The sequence below is a fragment of the Ochlerotatus camptorhynchus genome, unplaced genomic scaffold (genome assembly GCF_037179485.1).
Source record: "Ochlerotatus camptorhynchus isolate MF236.1 unplaced genomic scaffold, CSIRO-AGI_Acam_v1.1 ptg000008l, whole genome shotgun sequence".
NCBI classification, from domain to species: Eukaryota; Metazoa; Arthropoda; class Insecta; order Diptera; family Culicidae; genus Ochlerotatus; species Ochlerotatus camptorhynchus.
Genome location: NW_027040500.1, coordinates 410,769 through 437,116, shown reverse-complemented (window position 1 = coordinate 437,116; position 26,348 = coordinate 410,769). Strand labels below are relative to the sequence as shown.

The 26,348-nt window shown below is 40.0% G+C and overlaps 2 protein-coding genes across 2 annotated transcripts; one reads left to right on the top strand and one right to left on the bottom strand.

Moving 5' to 3' along the window:
• Positions 1-8,022: 8,022 nt before the first annotated feature.
• On the top strand, positions 8,023-24,626 carry LOC135698620 (toll-like receptor 13). The gene is made up of 5 exons (XM_065218684.1): positions 8,023-8,467; positions 20,019-20,148; positions 20,206-21,653; positions 21,711-21,838; positions 24,251-24,626. Exons 1-5 carry the CDS (start codon positions 8,078-8,080, stop codon positions 24,438-24,440), a joined length of 2,286 nt encoding a protein of 761 aa, XP_065074756.1. The 5' UTR covers positions 8,023-8,077; the 3' UTR covers positions 24,441-24,626.
• On the bottom strand, positions 24,620-25,470 carry LOC135698977 (keratin-associated protein 6-2-like). Its single transcript, XM_065219150.1, has 2 exons — positions 25,406-25,470; positions 24,620-25,206 (listed from the first exon to the last, which is right to left on the bottom strand). Exons 1-2 carry the CDS (start codon positions 25,412-25,414, stop codon positions 24,655-24,657), a joined length of 561 nt encoding a protein of 186 aa, XP_065075222.1. The 5' UTR covers positions 25,415-25,470; the 3' UTR covers positions 24,620-24,654.
• Positions 25,471-26,348: the final 878 nt, after the last annotated feature.

The window sequence follows — 26,348 nt, the reverse complement described above, 5'->3', positions numbered from 1 at the left end:
AACAACAAGTACTTCTCCTCCACGTGAATCCTCACGATCCAGTCGAATAATGTTAAAATCATAAAAAGGAAGATCTACCTAGGTATATCTTAAGAAAGTCAAGGTGCACAAAGAGCAAATGCATCACAATCATTATTGTGAACTATAAACTTAAAAGAGTCTAATTAAGAAATGATACTTCGAAAATTCCACTGTAGAACAGTGATCAGATCCCCGACCTCCTTTGAAAAATTATCCATCGATGGAAATGATTGCTGCAAGGAGTTAATTGTGTCAATTGATTCAAAAGGGTCTTCACAGTAGGAAACATTGCCAGAACAATGCTTTTGAGAAAATCAGAACTATCGAGGCACTTGAGGATACCGTCCACAATGTTATCAATTAAGAAAAACCCAGCTGAAGAAGGAGCTTCTGTTCTTTAAACTGGGCATCAGGGGGTTCGGATGTCCCCGAGAGAGGTGGAAAATCCTGGGTATAGTCAGTTCTGCGGAATCTAGGAGGAGTAGAAGTCTCCTTTTTTCCACCACTCCTTGATTTGGGTAAGCTGATTTGAGGTTCTTGATTTGTAACTTTCCGCGAACGAATGCGTTTTCGTTTCTGTGCAGAACCTTCCGGAAAACTGAAAGAAATTCCCTCCTCAGCCAAATCAGAGTCAGGATGAGGAAAAGTTTCCAGTTCGCCAGCAGTTCCGGAAAATACGAGCTCCGTCTATAACGGATCCTCAACGGCCACATCTCCGTTTGGCGGTATCAGGTCGACATCGGCATCAAAAACTGACAACGTATTTGCTGCCCCCAGCTTCAGTAACAATTGATCCAACGTCACCTCAGGCTTCCCACCGTTCTCTTTAGCCCTTTGGATTACACTCTCAGCTGACTACGGCCACGCAAGCCGCTGTTTGCATCGTTTTTAGTCGTCCTCTGCCATCCGTAATCCTATCATCCTCGTCGGGGTCTTCCTCCCCATGATAATTTGTTAGTTCCATTTCTTATGCAGCTGTTCGCACGATTTCTCCGCTTTTGTCAATGTTTTCCAGAATTATTTTTTTTTCAACATCACAGTGCCAGGACATATTTGAGCCATGGTAGATACTAAATGGTTGCATCAAAAGTTTACAGTAATGGAGTTTGAAAACTTATAGATTCATGCGCTTAATTGGAACAAGATTGTAAATAAGTTCTCCGTAACGTGGGTAGATCACCTTTTCGTGGTACGTTACGGGATGTAAGATCTACCACCGATTCCTAGTCCTAACTTCTTCAAACTAGGGGAACCGGATTTTTCAGTAATCAAAGGAACACATCTTAGTCCTTGTTACTTTTTATGCCTTGTTGATAGTGATAAGTCCTCGGGTTGCCTGGACCGAGGATGATCTTAAAACAAGGAAAAAATGAGTTAGTTAGTCTTCACCTATGTGATTCCTAATCTTCTAATCGTTGTTCCCTAGTTTGAAGTGGTTAAGACTAGGGTTCTGATGCATGGTCATTATCGGTGTCATAGCTTGTTTTTGTTGTTAAGGAATCCAATTTTGACTGACAAAGGGGCGCGCCTTTGGAGGGTGTTCCAACTCCGAAGGGTATAAATAGCGGAACCTTTCAGTTAGAATCGATTCCTTGCGATGAAGGCAAGAATGACAACTGTATCAAAACCGAATACTTCATCATTTCTCAATAGTGATGGAGTAATACGACATGCACTAAACTAAGGACACGGGATATACTACAATAGATCAAATTAATGGTCGCAGTGGTGTTATGTCCCGAACAGAGGAAAAAAAAAAGTTCTTCGACACTGATTACTTCGTTAACTTTGTAGTAACATCTCTAAACAGTTGCTCAATTAGAACAAAAAAACAAATGATTCATACTGTGTTGCACCAAAGTTTCAATAAACATAATGTTTTAGGGAACTCGCATAAACATAACACAATATTTGTTGCTCAAGTGTTTCAAGCAATATCACGTAGAATATAACTTCATACCAATTTAAGTGTAACAATTTTGCTCCTCCAAACGTTCGTCCACTGATATGAATGTTGAACCTGCCGTAATCAACAGAAAAGTGTAAAATATATTTATTTTCCGGGGTTCGTATTAGATTTCACTTTCATGCATGACAGGGAGAATTCGGACAAAACGAACATTTTCCCAAGTTCAGATCAAGACAAGACTCGTGAAATTAGTTTTTTTTTATTAGACTCAAACGAATTAACTTTACAGAGCCGAGAATTCTTGGTCACTATACAATACATCTTAAAACAATAGCCAACAAGATAATAAACACTTTATCTTCCGCTATCCAAAAAGCCTCCTCCATCAGAACTGGAGCCGCTTCCAGTGGTTTCATTGTATGGCTGTTACGCCAACGGGGGTCAGAGCCAGAGTTGATAAATATCACGGCCGTCATGTGACGATGAGAAAACAGGTCCTCTCACTCTCACTCACTCTCACGAGGCGAAACGACCTATCATTAGCATTCTTGTCAGTTTTTCAATTATCAAGCACTTATGAGAATAATTCTTATGCGGTTTTGACATCAACATTTCTAACTGATTTAGATGAATTTAAGCAAATAACCGTATGTGATGGGTAGAGTGAATATATTATTAAGATTTCCTCGGTACAAGTACTTTAAAAGCATTATATAAACTAGTAATTACGATGATCACAACAATGTAACGTTCTGTCATGATTTTGAAGAAAATCTCTATCATCGTTTTCTCATCCAATGATAGTGACAGAAGTAACTCTGTAAATATCGCGTGAGATCTTTCATTGAAAATGACATTTGCCAGCCCTGGTCAGAGCGCTTCCATTGCAGCAATGGACGCAAAACGTGGTCAGCACTCACACACTAATCACGAAACGGTTGCTTTCCAAAGTCGTCGACGCATCCACCGAAAGAACTGCTGATAAAGAACAATGAGGAGGGACCACACAATGTTTGCTGCTGAGAAAACCAGACGATCGCGTGACGCACATCGAGAGTGGCCTGCTTTTGTCGACAGCCGAGTGAACACTTAATCGTGAAATTAGATTCTCCACATTTTTTATCAAACGAAAACTCTAGAATAAATTTGTTTTCTGAGAGTCAGGTTACAATACAGATATTTCATTTTCTTTCAGTACAAGGGGGAATTTGGGCAAAGTAGACTTTTTCTGAAGCTCTGAACAAGAGTAGATCTTTGGCAATAGAGTCTCCTAATATTTTCAGATGCAGTTTGATATTATATTTTACGTATCACTCACTCTCACTCATGTATCTTGTACAGGTGCATTAGGCCAACATGAAAGATTTTCCATACTGGGCGCAGCTTATCACTTTTACCTTAGCCTGGGCCCAGGCCAGATTCCTGTAGACTGCCCTAATAAAAAAATACCATTAACCATAACAATTTTATTTCCTACATCTTTAACAGTATGTTGGATCGTGCTCAGACGGATGTCATTTATACTGACTTATCTGCAGCCTTCGATAAATTGAATCACCGCTTATCAATCGTATCCGCGTATCCACGTAATCGTATCAATCGCTTGGTATCCACGGTTGCCTTTTGCAATGGTTTCAGTCGTACCTCACCGATCGCTATCTTACTGTTGTCATTGGTGATCATCAGTTCCGTATGTTCACTGCCACGTCCGGCATACCTCAGGGTAGTCACCTGGGACCGCTGATTTTTCTGATTTACTTCAACGAGGTGAATCTAGGAATCTGGAAGGACCACGATTATCTTACGCAGATAACCTTAATCTCTTCCTTCGAATTAATTCAATTGTCAGCTGAATGCTTTTGCTGATTGGTGTATTCTGAATCATACGGAGATTAACCCGTCCGAATGCACGGTAATCTCTTTTTCGCGCAAGAATGAGACTATTCCCAAGTAGCCATAGGCACGTTATTTCGCCTTTTTGACTATAAAAGGGCCTCATCAGAACTTACAAACACTGGTATAGCCATTGGTGAGCCGTATATAGTCAAAAAGGTGAAATAACGTGCTTATGGTTACTTGGGTTGTGTTCAAGTATGTTTTGTTTGGCACTGAAATTGAGCGCGTCAGGATTCAGAAACTTATCCTCTTTCTGGACATTGTCAACAATGTCCCCCGGAATTGTGTAATGTTCCAGAACTAAGCTTTTTCTTGCCAGTTACGCTCGAATTTCGAAGGAATAGATATCAGAATATCAGAATCTACTTCATGAAACAATTTCATCTACTTGAGAACAATTTTAAGGTTTGTCCCCAGAATGGCCATTCCGGAGCAAGTTACCGTAGGGCCGCTAGTGGCCAAATAAGTGTTTGGGAAGAAACCCCTGCAATAGGGTATAACAATTCATGAATTTACAGCAGGAGACTGTTTATCATAATGTTGTAATCATTCGATGGATTGTCCCCGGATCGGCCATTCCGGAGTAGGCTCCCGTAGGGCGTCTAGTGGCTATAGAAATGTTTGGGAAGAAACCCCTACAATATGGGTATCAAAATTCATGAATTTCCAACAGGAGAATGTTTATCATAATTTTTTGATCATCCGATGGATTGTCTCAGAAACGGTCATTCCGGAGTAGGTTCCTGTAGGGCTTCTAGTGGCCATATAAGTGTTTGGGAAGAAACCCCTACAATATGGGTATCAAAATTCATGAATTTCCAACAGGAGAATGTTTATCATAATTTTTTGATCATCCGATGGATTGTCTCGGAAACGGTCATTCCGGAGTAGGTTCCGAAATGTTTGGGAAGAAACCCCTGCAATATGAGTAGCAAAATTCATGAATTTGCAGCAGGATACTTTTTATCATAATTTTGTGATCATCCGACGGATTGCCCATTGAACGGCCATTCCGGAGCACGTATGTAGGTGATACATTTCACAAAAAATCTTGATAGCATTTCAATATGAGATGATTGCTTTGACGAGTTTGTCATAAATTCCAATCTTATGACGTTCAATAGAATTCACAATCAACATTAAAAAAACGGCCATAGGGTATTTTCATTACCCTAAGCCTGAACTATGAATTTAAATGCTTTCAATATTGATGAATCAATGGTTTTCTGGGAAATGTACAGTTATTTTTATTGAATATTACATTCAGATAATATAGTAGAAAAATAATAAAAACAAATCCGGGAAAGTCGGGAGACACCATAGACCTTTTTGACGTTTAATCGTCTTCATCTATCTAGCACACAGAGACGGTTGTTTGGACGGTTTTTTTTCCCACTAATATGTTTCCCTCTTGCTCGCACTCGTTCGATTTAAATGGTGCAGTAGTGTGCACCGATTAAACGTTAAGGGAAACTGGTAGAAGCTCTAGGATACGATCCATGAATGATATAGCATTTTAGGTGGGAGGGATCTGCAGAAGTTGTGACCGGTCATGTATTATGTATTGTAAAATACGTTACGAAGCTTTCCTTCGAATGCGAAAAAAAAGTTTGAGATTTTTTGGAAAGCATTCAACAGGAAATTTCTACAATCCCAACTGCAGCGCGACCGCTTTGAGAAGGACCATTCAGATTGGTTAGAGGAAAATCTGAAAAAGCTTTTGAAGAATGCAGTAATCGATCGAAGCGGCGCCGTACTGAGGAAATTACAGCAAAATATTCGTCAAATCAGTTAAGCTTTGCTGCGGAAATGAGTTTGCGTGCCAACCACAATTACAAAGCAGCAAATTTAATTAAACAGGCTATTGATCTCAACAACCAAACCACTCAAATCACACCTGAGAAGGCGTTGTCCATTTTAGTGATGGCAAAACTGACGAGATATAGTTACAACATTATTAGGGAACCAGTAAAAGACAGGTATTAAGTTTAAAGTAAGGAGTTTGTATGTAAAATACAATGGTTTTATTATTTCAGGTTCCCACCGTACTACCAAGTACAAAGAGCCAAAAAGGAATGTTATCCTCCGCAAAACGCATTTTTTGTCACATAATGCAATGTGAAGATTGATCTCCAGGCTATTCTAAATAAAAGCGCTGAAAGGTTACTGCTGCTGCTAGAAAGTGCTATTGAACACCGATTGCAACATGGTAAGGAGGAGCATTTGACTTTGATTGCCAAGTAGGGTTGTGATGGTGCTTCGGGACTCACAGAGTACAAGCAAAAATTCCAAATCGATGTAAATAGAGATTCCAATATATTTTTTTCATCATTTGTTCCATTGCGGTTCCTAGATGATTGGAACATAGAGGACATTATATGGGATATTGATCAACCAGGATCATCATATTGGTGTAGACCGCATCATTTACAATTTTGTGCCAGTTTCTGATGATGAGGAAGAAGTTTAAGTAGAAAGAAAATACAAATTTGACCAATTGTTATTTTTAATTTGTGCTGTTGTTTTATAATAACTTATTGTTAGGGATATTTTAAGCAAATAATAAAAAATTATGTTTTCTAACCATTGTTTAAAAACAAAAATCTTCATTGTATGACTTGTTTCATGACCATCATTCACAGTTACAACGTATAAAAAATTTAACAAAAAAAAAAAACATACAAAACCGTTTATAGCGTAAAAAATACCAGTTATAATGCAAAACTTATGACATATTTGGATAATTTTAAAATGAAAAAACAAAAATTACATTTCATGCTAAGCCGCTGTTCACCGAGAGGTAGATTGTTATTTTCCGCACTTGAATAGCAACACTTGTGGTTGCTGGTGGAGGTTGCTAAAATAGCTAAACTGAGATTCTTTAACATTGAGTCACATGTTTTAATACGTATGCTTCAAATCATAAAATTATTGTTCGATCACACCAATGATACTTGAGAGGTCGTCGTGCCCTATCGAGTATGAGAACAATACTAATTTACGTCACGCTTTTAGGGACGAGGGGGGCTTGGAAACCCTGACGATCCATAGAAAATTTGTTTAAGGTCGATACAAAAAACGTTACAAAGAGATAAGGGGGCTTGAAAATGGTCCCTTTGCACGACGCAACTAATTGCCGTTCACTATATAAAGAATACTTTTTACCCTTCTTACAAAAAAGGTATACAGTAGTGATATGCATGTTTCACTGTTCCCTGCAGATATGATTGATCAAACATTAGTAAAATAATGGTATTATACAACCAATTTCTTGTTCATCACTTATAATTATAGAACCTTGTTACTATGCGATAGTATGAATTTAGATTGAATATGCGTTTTTTTGCCAAAATTTACTCGAAATTAATTGAAACGACATTTAGTCCGACCCCACCGAAAACGGGTTTTGCTAAATTAACATATTTTTCTCAAACTTCATCACGTGATGTAGCTTGACAAACTTCACTTTTTAGGAAAATATCAATAATTTTGAACACTTCTATGATCATCATTTTCCCGTTAACTCTCGCTGTTCCTGCTGTCTCAGTGTTGACTTCTTTGCTTTACCAACCGAACATTCGAGATAATTAAAAAAAAGGTTAGATTCCCCATACTATAAGATCTTAATAAGCGAAGACTGATTATGATTATTTCTAACGGTTGGTTTGAAAATTGTTCAGTTAAATTTTGACCTTTGAATCATTACAGGAATTGGCCTAATATGCATAAGCTAGAGCTTTATCAATGAGAAAGCCTACCTACCCAATTCTGATAAACCTTAGATTCGCTGTTATTTACACACACGTCCCATCGACTTCGATTTATGCGATAAAGCAAAATCAAAACATTTATATTTTTATTGGCTTTACCTTCCGCCTTTTGACGGCATCGACATTAATCTTATCCCGTATTTAGTATTCCTCCAATGGGTTCACCGATGCTTGAGCAATAGAGTTCCGACCAGTTTACTGTTGCATGCGCATACCCCTGAACTTACACCGGCATGATGAATTACGCTCTTTCATTATCTTAATTACTCCTTCTGTGGTGATAAGAGATATGAGCCCAAGGAAGGAAAAAGCTCTTAAGAGTTGAAAACAAAAGAAGAAATCACGTTCGATAAGGAATCTATCGTCAATTTATGATAACTGAAGCGCTAAATTTGCAGTGAACCGAGTCATACCGAAGCCATTCAGTTGTCTAGTTTGCCGCGACGTGTCAAGAAGACATGTATCTTCGGAGCACTTTCGGATGGAAGTTCAAGAGAATTTGACAGTGCTCTGTCTAGTGATATTACTAAGCGGAAGTTCGGTTACGCAAAGGGAGTGCAATGACGGTGAAGTGCTCAGTAACGACGAATGTGTTATTGTCGAGAAAATTATTGATAATGGATTCGATAATTTTCTGCCAAAGGAACCGGAAGGGCCATACAATATCCGCTTGAAGACATTCCAGTATAAAACAACGGTGGACACGGAATGTATGCTAGGAGAAGCGAACAACTATTTGCCATGGATGTTTTCAAATGGGACGTTGACGGTCAGGAACCGGACGAGTGCATTGGACTTGTCCAACTTGAAGCTGGTCGACGACGCTATGTCCACCCTCGTGAGAAGTTTAGATGCGTTGTCTTCGTTGAATGTTAGTATTCAAGTGAATTTCTGGTGAATCTCTCAAAGATATTTTAAGTGCTATCTATAGGTCTGACGGAACAAGTTGATAAGAAGTACTTGATGTCGGTAAATCAATAGTGTATAGTTTCATTAAAATACTATAATGAATTTTAAATTGCTGTTGTGGGATACTTCTTTTTAAATCATATATTACAGAGCGCTCATATCGATTTGTTTACGTTGGTGCCGTGGCTATTTCGACGTAGTCCGATATCTTGACTACACGCGAATTCTAAATTTGACGCCAAAAGGAATGATTTGATTGACGCACACGTATGGGCTTGAACATGCGCTTGTTTATCGTCGATGGCATGAGGATGACTTATTTAGGTGTTTTGGAAATCGTTGCGCGTGATGCATTATATTGATAAAGAACGTATTGTTTTCTTTCGCCACTTACTCCGTTGTCTACAGTATAGATTTTGGTTGACAACTGAAGTAGTTTTTGATTTGTTTTTAGGTATAGGGTGTTTGACTCATCATTACCAGAGATGATTTCATTTGTAATGGAAGTAGCGATAGAAAACAGTAATAGTAAACACGCAATCTTGAGTTGCCAGGTCATTTGCAGGAAAATCTGGTCCAGTTAAAATATCATATCTGGACAAATCTGGAATGTTTTGAAAAATCCAAACTACGTAAAAATCATTTCCTTTAATAATATTATTGAAATCAAATTGATGTACGAGTGTTCCGAATATATTGTTCAGTATAATCTTCTGGAATTTATTCAAACTGACAGAATTTTAATTGATTACCATAAGAATGGCAAGTTTATATAAATTATGCAAAACAAAGAGCTGTTAGCATTACTAAAACCTTGAAGAAATTAATATTGGCACAATGCGTCCAACAAGTTTGAATCTCCATTATGCAGAATTTTCAGTTAATGCAGGAAGAAGGAAAACGATATATTGCTTGCACTATTTGTTGTAGTTAACACGGTTGACGACATAGCTTGGAGCGGTGAAATTTCGTGTCACTTTTCAATAGGTCCTATCTACATTGATCGATTCTTTCTTTTGTTAAAAACTTGGCTGCATATTTCAGTCTAATTTTTATTCGATAAGGACAGCGTGAACTGAGCTATTAACGAAAGAGAGATTCTATGAAGAGAATCGATCAATGTATAAAAGTGACACGAGATACTTTTTATTTCAAAGCCTGTTGTGTGATTTTGGAAATAGAAAAGAGATATATAAAGTCCGATATCTCAATTAAATTTCCTGAATCACACAGTTTTGGAATTCCTCTCAGGCTTCAAAAAAAAAAAATTGGTCGAACATAGACAATGATTTTGTCGGTATTTTTGAAACATTGAGAAGCTCTCGAACTTTAGGTGCCATACAATTTTAAGGAATCAAAGCTTGGAAAATAAAATATATCAGAGTATGAAAGAAAATTCAACATCATCACTACTCAAAATGCAGGTATTTTTTTCAGCAAATATATTATACTTCAATCAAACTCTTCAGTGATGATGTCACTAAATCAGAAAATATACAATACAGTCGTTGTATTCTGTAACTGCAACTGCGATTTAATTAGAATAATTATAATATATTGTTTCAGTTGCTCCAGCCAAAAAACAGTTTGAATGCCCTGAATACAAATTTATAGCTCATAAAGTGAAGATTTTAAAGCACTGTTATTTTCAATCCTGACTTAAACCAACCTACAGTTTGAGCTAATGGAAAGTTAAATATGCTTACATTTAGCTTTTATTCAGGTTTTAATATCTTTTTCCTTGTATTGCTTCATTATGGAGACTTTCAGCCCTGAGCTGGTTCGCCTCAGTTCAGATGTTAATGATTAATCAAAGTGTTTTGTTACTTAATTCGTGAAGTTTACGATTTTCAGAGTTAGGAGGAAATGCTATACTAATATCAACATGAAGCTTAAGTGCGATAGGTGTCCTAATCGCTGTGTCATCTCGTTGGAACAGTTATATCGATCCGACACCTGTTTCCGATGCTCTAGAACAGCTGTGGGTTAGAATCACTACGCCAAGTCAAGTTATTAGTGTATGCGTGATCTTTTTACCTCCTGACCGCCACAACGATGTCATTGGTATTCAGGACCATGTGAACTCCATCGGTGCTATTGCTTCCAATTTGGAATTCAGTGACTATGCTCTGCCGCTCAGAGATTATAACCAGCCTTTGCTCTGGTGGAGTAAGTCGTACGATGGCTCTTTCCAGGTTGAGCCTCAATCGGTTCTATCGGCTGCTAGTTCAACGCTTATCGACGGTTTCGCTTTACATGGCCTCACGCAGATCAATGGTGTATTGAATAGGAACGCTCGCTTTCTAGACCTTGTTCTGTCTAACGAAGCTGCAACTCTGGCATGCACCGTTTCGGAAGCCATAGAACCACTGATCTTTCTTGATGCAGAGCAGGGTGACGTCCTGATGAACCTCCCAGCGCCAATCGTTTTTGAGGATTGTTCCGAAAATAATCGTACACTGGATTTCCGTCGAGCCGATTTCCGGTATCGATTGGCGACCATTAGAATTAGCTGGATGTGTTGACGATGCCGTTGAATATTTCAGTCAAATGATTTGGGATATCATGGCTGAATTTGTACCTATTGCCCGCCCCGCACCAAAGCCACTGTGGTCAGACGGTCACTTGCGTCGACTGAAACGATATAGGGCTAAATCGCTACAAAGATACTGCCAAAATCGTTCGTACATAACGAAGCAAGAGTTCATCCGCACAAGTAACGACTTTAGGAAATGCAACAGATTCCTATATCGACGATATGTCTTCCGTACGCAATCATTTCTTCGCAGAAATCCAAAGCGTTTCTGGTCGTGTGTAAACTCTAAAAAGAACGAAGTCGGTTTGGCATTGTCAGTTCATCTCGGTGAGCAAACCGCTGAACCTGAACCGGAGAAATGCCGCCTTTTTGCTCAACATTTCATGAGTTCGTTCAATGAATCTTCGGCATCAACAAACCAGTTCACAATTGCTATAAGCGATTCTCCAACAGATGCATTTGAGCTCCGTCCGTTTCACATCAGTGAACATACCGTCAATCTAGCTCTTCAAAGGTTTAAACTCTCGTTTGCTGCTGGGCCAGACAGCATTCCTGCATCCGTTCTGAAGCTGTCGGAGTCGTTGCTCACTCCCTTGGTGAAATTATTTAATCTGTCACTACAGGAGAGTAAATTTCCTGAGGCGTGGACATTTTCGTATATGTTCCTCGTCCACAAGAAAGGTGATAAAAGGAATGTCCAGAATTACAGAGGAATCACATCACTATGTTGCTGCTCCAAAGTATTCGAGTTCATCATCATTGAGGCGTTCTTCAGCTCTTGTAAAAATTACATCTCCACGGCTCAGCATGGATTCTACCACATAACATATGTGGAACTTCATGCAAAAAGCTGACTCAAATCTGACCCCTGTTTTGTTTTGCCTCAGTGGTATAACTGGCATAGTTGGACATCGATCTGTCAAAATAAAATTTTCGTCATATCGACACTGAGCATTCATAAAGACCAATGTCGAAAACATAAATAATGGCTTTTTTCGTAAATATCTCGTAGGCCAAAGTCAACCCATGTAAGCCACTAATTTTATCGGATAGGAGGACTCTTTCTCTACACAATCATGGTGTTGGTTTTCTTGAAGGAGTTTTCATTTTCGAGAAATTCACACAAAAAGTAATTGTTTACGTTTGGCCCTTACTAAAGTAAGCATTGGCGTTGATGGCGACTCTGCAACTCTTGACTCCTGGTAAAATCCCATAAGCATCTGACAATCTGTGCATTAAATCTAGCGGACTTTGTCTTATCTCTTCATTCCTCTAGCAAGCCACCGTTTCTTCACGCAAAGATTGACAGAATCATATGGGATTTTCAAAGGAGTAAAAGAGTAAGGAAATGTTTACCAAGTTTCACGCACAGACTGATGTTTGCTTATGGGATTCTGCTAAAAATCTCTTAAATAAAGTACTAAAAAAATAATATTTTCGTTAGTAAATAGTGCTTAACTTTGATACCCTGGGACCTTAGCCAAAGTGGTCGAAAAAAAGTGTTTTTTTTTTTTTTTTTTTTTTAATTATAGTCACTTTAACGCTCTTGGGTCATTCGTGACTTTTCCGGGGGTGAGATTAGAACTCATGACTTTGGCGTGAGAGGTATGGATGCTAACCACTACGCCGGGGTCGCCCCCCGAAAAAAAGTTTGATATGATTGTGTGTAGCTCCTCTTTTGCCTTTTCAATCAACAAGCATCAACCTTACCATGTTTTTTGTTAAAAAGTAATTGGAGTAGTTATTTGTGTTGGGATTTTTGATGAAATTTTCATGTGACGGCAATTGAGAAACATAGGGAAATCTTGGATATATAGATATCGATAAGCACCCGATTTCATTTTTTTTCTTTTATTTAACGTCGATCTCTGTTCCGCAATCTAGTGCCAATCACCGACGGACATCGATTGTCATCCATTGACGGCAATCGAATGTGCAGGAAGGCAGCTTCCACACCTGCGTAGGATATCGCACCCATTCAACCACACATGGGCCGAGACCAACGGCTTTACTTCCCTTCCGAAGGAAGACGTGACCAGAGATTTTTATGCCTCAGAAAAATCCCACCGACCTCGGCTGGGATTGAACCCAGACCTATTAGGGTGTTAGAAAGCAGTCACGCTTACCACTACACCACCGGCGCCGGCAATTTCATTTATCGTTCTGCTTACAAAATTCGTGCGAATGAAACGATGCAAAGTCAGCTAAAAATACTGAATATTTTTCAAATGGTACTTCTGACTCTTGTCGTAAATTTTGTTGCTTCTCTCTGGACTTCAAAATGTAAGCACTTTATTCCAAATTTACGCGGTCATGTTTTTCCTCCTACGAAATCTAATGAAATCAAAGTTTGATGCAATTGGTCCCAAAAAAATAGAAATTGAAATTGAACAATGTTACATACATGTTTCTTCTAAGTTTACCACAGTTTTGCCGTGTGAATTAAGGTGATGAATTTGTTAAAGTTAGCTATATAATTATAAATAAAGCACATAAATGCTTAAGGAAATATTTATACATGAGTTCAGGTGTGCTAGGAACACCTGAAGAATTATAAACCACGGTAGAATCATTCAAAATAATTGACAAGCCCCTTGATCCCCTTTCTCATTTTACAGTTGGTACAATCAATTTGAAAGATTGATATCCTTCTATACCACTTGAAATCACTGAAATGGGGTCGATTTTTGATGATTGAGTTCCACATATGTTATGTGATTCTACCCAAAACGGTCAGTTACAACCAATTTGACCGAATTCGTGTCGCTCTGCGTTTGGACAATGGACTGTGGCGGACAAATCGACGCGGTTTACACTGATCTCAAGGCCGCATTTGACCGAGTAGACCTCAACATTCTTTTGAGCAAGCTTGAGGAACTCGGAGTTTCTGGATCCTTCATCTCGTGGTTCATAAATACATACATTTATTTGTACAACATCACATTTAATATAAGACATAATCAACAATAGTACGCCACAATACTCGGTTTGCGGCTGCCGCTCTCCATCCTCGGTCATGCCCAATGCTCGCTAGATCACGCTCTACCTGATCCGCCCATCGTGCTCTCTACGCTCCACGCCTTCTTGTGCCAACCGGATCAGTAGCGAACACCAACTTTGCAGGGTTGTTGTCCGGCATTCTTGCAACATGCCCTGCTCACCGTATCCTTCCGGCTTTGGCCACCTTCTGGATGCTGGGTTCGCCGTAGAGTGCAGCGAGCTCGTGGTTCATTCTTCGCCGCCACTCACCGTTCTCCTGCACACCGCCGAAGATCGTCCTTAGCACACGTCACTCGAAAACTCCGAGTGCTTGCAGGTCCTCCTCGAGCATAGTCCATGTTTCGTGTCCATAGAGGACCACCGGTCTTATTAGCGTTCTGTACATGGTACATTTGGTCCGGGGGTGAATCTTTTTTGACCGTAATTTCTTCTGGAGCCCGTAGTAGGCACGACTTCCACTGATGATGCGCCTTCGTATTTCACGACTCACATTGTTGTCAGCCGTCATTAAGGATCCAAGGTAAACGAATTCCTCCACTACCTCGAAAGTATCCCCGTCTTTCGTGACATTACTTCCTAGACGAATCCTGTCATGTGCGGTTCCGCCTACTAGCATCAACTTTGTTTTTGACGCACTCACCACCAGTTAGACCTTTGCTGCTTCGTGTTTCAGGCGGGTGTATAGTTCTGCCACCGTTCCAAATGTTCTTGCGATAATGTCCATGTCGTCCGCAAAGCACACAAATTGACCGGATTTCGTGAAAATCGTACCCCGGCTGTTGAGCCCGGCTCGTCGTATTACACCTTCTAGAGCAATGTTGAAGAGTAGGCATGAGAGTCCGTCACCTTGTCGCAGTCCACGGTGAGATTCGAATGAACTGGATAGTTCACCCGAAACCCTTACGCAGTTTTGCACACCGTCCATCGTTGATTTGATCAGTCTGATCAGCTTCCCAGGAAAGCCGTTCTCGTCCATGATTTTCCATAGCTCTGTGCGGTCAATACTGTCGTATGCCGCCTTAAAGTCGATGAACAAATGATGCGTTAGGACCTGGTATTCACGGCATTTCTGGAGGATTTGCCGTACGGTGAAGATCTGGTCCGTTGTCGATCGGCCGTCAATGAAGCCGGCTTGATAACTTCCAACGAACTCGGTCATTTTAGGTGATAGACGACGGAAGATGATCTGGGATAGCACTTTGTAGGCGGCATTCAAAATGGTGATCGCTCTGAAGTTCTCACATTCCACATGGCTAGAGATGAACTAGCCTATGGCTAAAAATCTCTTTAATAAAGCCTTAAAAAAAACATTCCAAATGGTCGCCTTTCTTGTGAATGGGGCAGATTACTCCCTCCTTCCACTCCTCCGGTAGCTTTTCTATTTCCCAGATCCTGACTATCATCCGGTGCAGGTAGGTGGCCAACTTTTCTGGACCCATCTTGATGAGTTCGGCTGCGATACCATCCTTACCAGCTGCTTTGTTGTTTTTGAGCTGCTGAATGGAGTCCTCAACTTCCCTCAGCGTGGGAGTTGGGTCAGTTCTGTCCTCTGCTGCACTGACGTAATCGTTTCCTCCATTGCACTGGTCTCCCGTGCCTACGTTCTCCTCGCCATTCAGGTGCGCATCGAAGTGCTGCTTCCACCTTTCAATCACCTCACATCCGTCCGTCAAGAGGCTCCCGTCCTTATCCTTGTACATTTCGGCTCGCGGCACGAAGCCGTTGCGGGATGCGTTGAGCTTCTGGTAGAACTTCCGTGTTTCTTGGGAACGGCACAGCAGTTCCATTTCCTCGCACTCCGCTTCTTCCAGGCGGCGTTTTTTTCTCCCGAAAGATGCGGGTCTGCTGTTTCCGCTTCTGTTTATACCGTTCCACGTTCTGCCGGGTTCCATGCTGCAGCATTACCGCCCACGCTGCGTTCTTCTCCTCCAAAATCGCTCTGCACTCCTCGTCGAGCTATTCATTCCGTCGACTTCTTTCCACGTACCCGATGATGCTCTCGGCTGCGTCGGTGATGACTGCTTTTACTGTACTCCAGCAGTCCTCTAGAGGGGGCACATCAAGCTCGCCCTTCTCTGGCAACGATGCCTCGAGATTCTGCGCGTATGCTAAGGCGACATCCGGTTGCTTCAGTCGCTCTAGGTTGTACCGTGGCGGGCGTCGGTACCGTACATTGTTGATGACGGAAAGTTTTGGGCGCAGTTTGACCATCACCAGATAGTGGTCAGAGTCGATGTTAGCGCCACGATAGGTCCTGACGTCGATAATGTCGGAGAAGTGCCGTCCATCAATCAGAACGTGGTCGATTTGCGATTCCCTCTGCTGTGGTGATCTCCAGGTTATTGTGTGGCTGTTAGAGATTATTTATTTTCCATCCGGTTTGTTTCGAGTTAAGTACTTGATAATAAAATAAATGTGTGCTATCGATTTTTTATGTTACCGGTTGCCCGGTATGACCTCTAGCGCGCTGATCTATTTTTCTGTTGCTGCGATGAGCAACGTCTTTGTGTAGTGTTAAAGAAGAAAATCCGAAAACACATGACCTTGATTATGCGTGGAGTGTGTTCTTTTGTCGATGCGAGCTAGAAGAGCGTTATCAGTGATTGCGGTGGTTCAAGGAACATTAAATAAAGCATTTTCGAAAACATGACGCTGCAAAGTCACTAGGCCAATCGGGTGAGATCTTTTCATGTTATCTATTTAGATTCCATTTGTGTCACTGATTTATAAAATGCTCTATATTGACAAATAGAGCTTCCAAATCATTCACCCTCCCACTAACACAACTCTTTCCGTCCTGTGACACCTATGAAGGTAGTATGGGTTCCCTGCACCTTCTTAAGTAGATGTTGAATTAACTTTCCCTCCCGTCCCCTGCGATTGTAAGGATGTGGCCAGGTGTATAATGCGATGCTTGTTTTGTAGATTTTATGTTTGTGGGAGGCGGCGAAATCGATGAGTTATAGGCCGTTCCAGTTCGTCAGCTGGTGGGCGCTGAACTTTCCAATCGTCGGTCTGAATTCCTCCTCCTGGCCTACCTGAGCGTTTAGGTCTCCTATGATGATCTTGACGTCGTGGCTTGGGCAGCGATCGTACTTGCAGTCGAGCTGCGCGTAAAATGCGTCCTTGTCATCATCAGTGCTTCCGGAGTGAGGGCTGTGCACGTTGATTATGCTAAAGTTGAAGAATCGGCCCTTGATCCTCAACCTGCACATTCTTTCGTCGATCGGCCACCAACCGATCACGCGCTTCTGCATTTCGCCCATCACGATGAAAGCTGTGCCCAGCTCGTGTGTGTTGCCGCAACTCTGGTAGATGGTATGATTACCTCTGAACGTTCGCACCATGGATCCTATCCAACACACCTCCTGCAGCGCTACGATGCCGAATCCGCGGTCCTTCAGTAGATTGGCGAGTATTCGGGTGCTCCCGATGAAATTGAGAGATCGACAGTTCCACGTGCCGAGTTTCCAATCGCAAGTCCTATTTCGTCGCTGGGGTCGTTGCCGTTGGTCTCGGTTCGTATTCCTCTGTTGCTGATTTTCCGTTGCAATGCTTTTTTTACGGCTGGCTCACAGGGCCTCACACCGTGGTTCGTGCTCGTGGTTCATATCTTATCTTAATACGAACCGTTCGCTTTGCGTTAAGCTTGGAGCTTCTCATTCTGAAGTGTTCACGAATGTTTCCGGCGTTCCTTAAGGAAGTAATCTGGGACCCCTTCTGTTTTCGCTTTTCGTCAACGAGCTTTCGTGTCTACTGCCACCTGGATGCCGGCTATTCTACGCTGACGATGTCAAAATGTAAATGGTTATCAATTGCATCGCTGATTGTGAGGAGTTGCAGCTGATTATGGATCGTATGCAGAGTTTGTGCTCCCGTAATTTCTTGACGCTTAGCATCAACAACCCAAGTAACAATTTTTGTTTTATGAGGGTTCTGTAGACAATAATGTAGACTTGTAGAATGCTATAAAACCTCTATGAAGCTTGCAATGTTACTTGGGAAGTGCAATGTGATATCATTTCAACGCAAACAAAACCCGATAATATTTGATTATTCCATTTCCGGGCAAACATTAGAGAGGATTAGCTAGGTCAAAGATTTTGGAGTAACACTTGACTGTGAATTGACCTTCAAACATCATTACAATGACATCCTGGCTAAAGCTAACAGGTAGCATGGCTTTATGTTCAAAATATCTGAAGACTTTCGCGATCCGCTTTGCCTGCGGGCGCTGTATTGTTCGGTAGTACGTTCAATCTTAGAGTATACTGCTGTCGTCTGGTGGCCATACCAAGCATGCCAGATTTGAGAGTGTACAGAGAAAGTTTGTTCGCTACGCGCTTCGTCATCTGCCTTGTCGTGACACGGCTAACTTGTCGTCTTACGTGGATCGCTGTCATCTGCTTGAAATTGACACCTTGGGACAAAGAAGACGGAACGCTCAGTGTTTGCTGCTAAGATCATTACCAGCGAGATTGATTCCCCCGAATTACTTCGGCAGCTTTTCTTTTACGCACCTGAGAGAGTGATTAGACAGCGTAATTTTGTACATCTCGCAGCTCGTAATCGGCAATTTGGGTTGAATGAACCTATCCGAGCCGTCGCTAATGTGTTTAATGACGTATATGCATTGTTTGACTTTAATGTGCCGTTAAGTGTTTTTATTAGAAGACTGTCCTGAATTAGAACGTGTCCTGTTTTTGTTTTAATTGAACTTTTTAATTCATTAAGACAACCATATGTCAGATGAATCATTGGAACAATAAATAAATAAATAAATAAATAAATAAATAAATAATTTAAATAGATTGAAAGTTCCGCTAGAGTACGGTAGTGTGAAAATTTAACAGAAGCTGCAATTGAGCGAAGGGCCGATGATGCGCGAAAAAACTAATCAAACGCGCACTCCTAACTCATACATTGATGGTTGAGGGAAGGTCCCCAAATCCACAGACAAAAGAGTGCGCGTTTGACTTGCTCATATATTGTTCTAGCGAGGGTTATCACTACCTAAAGCGCCAAGTTGCCAAAAGTATTTCCAGCAAATATTGATTCGCTTCTTTAGTCATGACCAACGTAGTCATCTCAGAGAGAAGTAGTAGTGTGGTGTTTCGCACTTTTTTTTATCTCGATTTGTTTCCGTCGATCTTGTTTTCCGTGCTGAGCACCAATGCTACTGACGCCAGGAAGGCAGCTTCCACATCTGGACCCTACCTATCGACCCATGAACTCATGAACCGGAAACCAACGGCTTGATTAGAGTAGTTGTTATGCCTCAGAACATCCCAGCGGCGTCAACTGGGATTGAACCCAGGCCTGCTGGGGTGAGAGGTAATCACGCTTACCACTACACCACCGGCGCCGCTTGTTGTTTCGCACTGTTCCATCATCAGCATTGTTGACGGTTATTCCCGCCTTGAGATGATATTGCGTTTGGAGGGTGCAAGAGGGCCATTTTTCGATTGTCGTAAAACTCAAACTTGCCGAATAACGATTATGCGTCATCTTGCAGGTCCGATTTAGCTCATATTTTGCACAGGATCATTTTTCGATGTAATAAATAATTGGTTGTTTTTGAAAATTTTAGGGTCACTTTTTACCATAAAGATCGCTGACGTTTATCGTACGCACACTACGTCACGTATACGTATACGCAAAATGTTTTCATCGGAAAAAAACTTCATAGCGAAACATTTTCTCGATGGAAACAAATCACTGACACAATCACAATCATACTTTAGCAATATCTATACATTCATTGACACCCCTAGACTCAAGGGATCACACTTAAGGCAAATAAGGTTAGATTTTCCTTTCCTCTAAAATTTTCCATTTTGTAGCACAGTGTTATATTTGTTATCTATGACTGTCAGTTCCTTTCCACTGAGTATATTTCTTAAAACTGAAACATCATACATCATATAAAATCATTCGACCGTATACAAAAATCAAACTTTTTTTTTCTTGTTCACAGGAAGTTATCTATCTATCGATGGCAAATAACCGCATGAATATGCTTCCATTGGATAGTTTAGGAAGATTCAATCGTGTGGAATACTTGTCTCTCATGAAAAATCCTTTCAGAGAATTCTCTCCTGACCTTGGTAAGAACCTTCAATATCAACCTTCCAAAAAGTTCTCAACACATTTCTTACTTCTAGAGGTCCGTCCCATGATGCCCCATCTAGCTTCGCTGATTGCACTGGATATGCGATATTGTCGGTTGCAAGTTCTTCCGCCGAACTTTTTCCATGATCTTCCCAGATTGGAATACCTATTCCTATCGCACAATTACATTTCCAATCTTCCAGCATCGCTATTCTACTCGCTTGGCAGACTGGTTCATTTGGATTTGTCCCACATGGATAGCAATTCACATAGAGAAGAAGAAGCACGAATGGACAACCCCTTCATGAGGCTGATTGCTGGCATGGATATGGATTCACATATTTTCGAACCGATGAAAAAGTTGAGATTTCTGGACTTGTCGTTTAGTAAGCTTGACTTAAAGGCCTTCATGGCGATGAGCTCCTTGGGGGAAAAACTAGAATATGTAAGCTATTGCTACACCGATCTCCCAACGCTGATGGATTACTTGTTTGTAATGAAAAGTATCAAGATGTTGGATCTTTCCGGAAATGTTGGATGCGCGAGGGCATTAGATGCTGATAGCTTCCAGCTGCTCAGAGGTAGTTTGGAAGTACTGTTCTTCAAAGATGCGAGTATTACCCAGCTGGACTGGCTAACCGGTATGCGGAAACTACGTGTGATAAATCTACGCGGAAATTTTTTGTCTTCGTTGGAGGGTGCACCTTTGTCAGATTTGATTACTTTGGAGTCGTTTGATGCTAGTCGTAATTTCATTCAATCGTGGTCACACCAAATCTTCCAGCTTAATTACAATATTAAATTACTGAACTTAAGGAACAACAATCTGCTGATGATAACGAGTGGCATGTTAAGGGATTTTGAAATATTGAAATTCATAGCCATCGGTGGCAACCAACTGCAGTGCACGTGCAATTTTGTGTTTTTGCTCCACATGGTGTTTGGAAATAGTTCGGATCAGATTCAAAATGAAAACAGTGTTTTGGAGGTGACTACAGTGCAGCCAATTTATGCCGTTGCACATGTGAACTTGTATGATTATAGTGAAGAGGATTACCTTTGCATGAATTTTACTAGCAAAAAAAAGTTAAATACCATCAATCTGCCCATTTGCGGAAGTGAAGACGAGGGAACTTATTCGAATGTTAGTGAAGGAAATATTCCTGAATCGGTGGAAGATATAATTGAAGAGTACGTTGTGATCTACATTGTGGCGAGTGTGTTGGTAACGTTGGCACTTGTAATAGCGTTCATGATCTATAGAAATTGGTTTTATATAAAGTATTTCTTTGTACTGCTGAAAAATTCTGCGATTCTAAGTTTTTTCGACGATGATAAAGTATATCTGGACAAAAGTTGTTCTGAAGAAAATGATTCTTATCAGTATGACGTGTTTGTGAGCTACAGCGATAACGACAGGGCTTGGGTTTTAGATGAAATGTTGCCCAATTTGGAGCAGGAGGATTTAATCACAGTTTGCTTACATGAGAGAGATTTTGAGGTAATTAAAATGATGGTATTAATTTGTCTTATTACGCACTTATGAATTTTTTTGTAGGTAGGATACGGAATTTTGGAGAACATCATCTCCTGTATGGACCGTTCACGTTGCCTAATGCTAATAGTTTCGGAATCATTCCTACTGAGTCGGTGGTGTCAATTTGAGATGCACCTGGCACAACATCGGTAAGTAATGTGTTGCTATGCTTGACATCATACCCAAAGGGCCGTTTTGCAATCACAGCTGGTTTCCTTGTGACAAAACCGATTGATGATACTGATAATGGAATATGCATACTATGAACATTTAAAACAAAATTGTACAAAAATCAAGGCTCACAAAACATATTCGCTTTTGTCCTCATCAATTCAGTCTTAAATCAGTTTTGTGTGTGAACCTAGTTTATTGAAAAATTGAGTTTTACAAAAAAAAAATCTTATTCATGGTAATAATTTGAAGAAATACTTATATCTCTGATGAAGTTCCAAAACGGGATCGAAACGTTGAAGCGAGATAAATAATTCGTTTAATCTATATAAGACTGCAAAACCACAAGACGAAAATATAAAGCCATAATTTTCAAAAGCAACAATACTGCATTCCTGAACTTGTAGATGCTAGGTGACTGACAATACCCTTTCCTGTTGTCGTCAGGGGGTAAATAAAGTTACCCGCTCAAATTTGGTCAATCTAAATTGGCCCAAATACGCAATCAAGCTGGACAAAATTGATAACTCATTGGGGTGAGGTCATAGCAATTTGATGTCTTGGGCAAAGTTGCTCAGCTATACAAGGCCTACTTTGTGAATGGAAATGTCAGTACAGTGGATTCATGATACATCAGTTCTGTTTTGTATCATTAGAACTAAGCATTTTATAGACATTAAAATTGTTAAAGCAATTTAAAGTCGAGTTTTAGTTGATTTTGTAAAATTTCAGCTAAAATTTAAGTTTAACATGTTTTATTTATTGTTTTCTTCCACAAGAAATGTTTTAATATTTTTTTCCTGGAAATATATATATCCAAACTAAAGATTGCTCATATTTTTGGCAAAGATTTTTAATCTACAGTCGAAAATTGTTCAAATATTTAGGATTTTCAAATTAATAAATGTCTTAAAAGTACAAGTTAGCGCAAAATTAAATGATTGCATTCAAAAGCAAATTATTAGGCCTAATTTTGTAAAAAAAAAATCAGTAGTATCTGCTGGAACTTTTTTTTTCTGTGGCTGTTTATGTAAATGAACTTCTTTCATGATTTTCAACATTTTCTTCAAACTGGGAGGTCAGAACCAGCTTATTTCTTAGAAACAGTTCTGTGCATATACATCAGCGAAAAATATAGACTGACAAGGTTGTTGATAAAAATATCGAAACAGAAGAAGAAAAAGAAAAACAGTTTATTTTATTTTTTATTTATTTTTGTTTCTTTATTTAAGAGGTTTTCAGCCTAACGGCTGGTTCGCCTCTAAATTTTAATAATTTCTTTTTGATTTCTTGATAAAAATAACACGGAAACAGTAGGCTTCGGAATCCCAGAAAAAAAGTTCATGTTTGGTACACCCTATGTGGAGGAGTTTGAACTGTTTGTTGATGTCAAATTGAATATGAAATCAACAGCGTTGTTAATCGTTAACCGTCGATAACGTCAGCGGTAACGTCTGCAATGGTGAATTAACGCAGACTCTATCGACGGTTATCGATTAGCAACCCTGGAAATTAAGCTTTTTAATACTAAACGAGGAAGGTACTTGTCACCGGTAGGTGGGTTTATTAGGATTTTTCGGATTTAACTCTGGTTTAGTTAATAGGAATTTCAACATTTTTTTCAAGATTTATCTAAAGTATTTCTCAATTTATTGTAATTACATCACAGATAATAATAATTGTAGTTGGCAAGCCGTGGTGAATTCATGGAATGGGTCATATGATATTCTTCCTATGATCTATTCTATTTTACTGTTCGTCCGAACTGGTTTAAATTATTATTTTTGCAAAAAACGTTGAACACTTAGGTGCCTGAATTTTTTCGACCTAAAACAACTATATTACTATTATTTCACCAGCTCTCAACAAATTTCTTAGCAGCATTTTTCAGTAGATCAGTGATTGATTTTAACTTACATTTGTAAAAAGTGTGGGTATCATACATGTTTAAATTTTAATTTATTTAATAATGTTGTTTCTTAAACCACTACTTGTTTAATAAAAAAACATAATAAAATTTCACTGAAACTTCAAACATTTCAAAGCAGATATGATTAGTGAGCTATTAAAATTTGTTTCATCTAAATCCTTTGAGAACTGATGAAATGGTAGCAATTTCATTATTGTTTGCCGAAAAAGTTCAGGCACGTAAGTGTATATGAGAGTGCCTGTACTAGTAGAGTGAAAACATGTCAAAATTGGAACAGCCGATTATCTGCCAACGGCTTGATAAACGTTATTCCAATCAAGCAGAAGACCTGTTAAACGGCTGACATACCTTCATTCTCCCTACTGGCACTCTAGCTGTAGGGCTATAGTGTAGAGCTCTTTTTAAAAACTGATCTAAAACGTCTCTTAAAAATCAAACTTAACTTCTCAATTAATTGCAGGCTTCTGGAGACGCGTCGTGACGAGCTTATTTTGGTACTGCTGGAAGATATCCCTAGGCGCAAGTGTCCGAAGACGCTTAGTTATCTGATGAAGACAAAAACCTACATCCAGTGGCCGCGACAACAAACGCGTGACCGAGAGCTTTTCTGGAAGCGTTTGCGCAAAGCTCTCATGACGACTAGGTGCTGAATAGCTATCGGAAGCTTTATCAATGTATGTGAGCTGTGGTGAAGATGGGCAGTATACGGTTAGGGGAATTTTCGATACTCGATTATTTTCTGCATAGATTTGGATTTTTAAATAATGTGATTGATTATATGTGACTGAATAGTGAAGCATTTATTAACTGAATAGTCAATAAAGCTCATATTAAAAGGAATTTCTTGCACTGAATCTAGATTTTTTAGTTGCTATAGTAGTAGTAGGGAGTGTAACCGGTAGAAGCGGTGTATCCTCCATATCTCCCATAAGCGTTTCCGTAACCTGCACCCGTCGTGTATGGATACCTGTTGCTTTGACTGTATCCACGATATCCGTTGTTGTATCCTGTGTATGCACCAGTATATGCACTTTGTAATCCTCCGGTGTACCCAGTAGATGAACCTGAAGAATACTCACTTGGGTACCCACTTGTATACCCGCTGTTCAACCCCCCAGTATATCCACTACTTAATCCTCCGGCATATCCACTGGTCAATCCTCCATTGTATACAAGTGGATAACTACTGGGCGATCCACTGTAACTACCGTATCCACTAGATCCACTATATCCACTATATCCATCGTATCCCAGATGCCGTCCGTACCGAGATCCAGGGGATCCTCCAATTTGGTAAGATGTTGCTGCGTTTTGCAGATCATCCGATGAACTGCGCTTTTGAGCAGATTGTGGTGAGGCTTGCTTGGTCGGAAGGGCGGATGCAACGGCCAAAGCAGCTACGAGGATGGTTAATTCCTGCAATTCAAAGAATGCTCTATATATATTTGATGTAAGCATTTTGAAACTGGGTGGATTTGCACATCTGCCGAACTACTCTCTCGGAACTGCATCAAAGCACTTTTGTTCATAAGATTTTATTTTAAGGTATTTCATTTATGGACTATGTTCTATTAGCACTGATTAGCACATGCTAAATCATTCACTTGGTACATACCTTACACATTTTGGGATCTGTAGATAACTTCTCTGTACAAGCACTTGTAGACTAGTCAACACTTGAAGTGACACTGATGTGGATTCTCCGGACCTTCCGATATTTAAATCCTAACTTTTTCCGCTGTTTACCGAAGAGAAGTGACAATGCTTTTCATGGAGAATCTATCTAAATTAATTTGATGTAAATTTGTCGCTTGTTGAACCATTGATGCCTGGTGACATACAGAAACTTAATTTGCTGGCATGGTGCGTTGTAGTTTGCAAACGTCCTTCGACTCACGGTTACCTTAAAAGTGGTGGTGATTAGCAAGGTCCAAATCTGAGGCAAAAGTTGGTTGCAACGTTAATTTGACTGTGAATTTTGCAGGCTTATTAGTGCAGTGGTGAAATGGGTTTCACAATAGCACTTTCTGTAAATTTACATGTTGTATCTTTGCTAAGAAGCATCCATAATAAATGCTGCTGCTTACCAAAACAGGATCCATTTCGGGGGAGAAACCTATTGCTGCATATGATCATTAAGTTACAAATAGTTTTGAGTTTATAATAGAAAAACGTATCTCGAAGTGAGCTCAATCTCAGCTTCATGGTGACGGGTTAGACATTTATTTCAATCTTTAGATTTTCAGTTTTTGTCGAAAGCGTTGGCAAACTGTTTTAGCCTTAACTTGCTGATTGATTTCTCCTTTTGTATTTTTCCTTGAACGCTTATAATAATATCATGTATCGTCCCCTAAGTGATTCAACAATTTAGGTAAGTTCATTGGTGTAGCTAGAAAATTTTACTGGACAGGGCCTAGGGGGGGGGGGGGAGGCGCAGGCTGTAGCATTTTTGTGTTTTGTTAAACTACGGTTAAATTGAAACTCTGGAACTGCTATTCAACCAAAATGTGTCAAGGCTATTTAATATTTTATTTTCCTGTTGGATACATTACTATTTC

Bases quoted from the DNA above. Each gene is read 5' to 3' on its own strand.
- LOC135698620 (XM_065218684.1), top strand. From the start codon at position 8,078: ATGGAAGTTCAAGAGAATTTGACAGTGCTCTGTCTAGTGATATTACTA. The intron at 21,654-21,710 runs GTAATTAAAATG...ATTTTTTTGTAG, and splicing joins TACATGAGAGAGATTTTGAG to GTAGGATACGGAATTTTGGA. The intron at 21,839-24,250 runs GTAAGTAATGTG...AATTAATTGCAG, and splicing joins ATGCACCTGGCACAACATCG to GCTTCTGGAGACGCGTCGTG.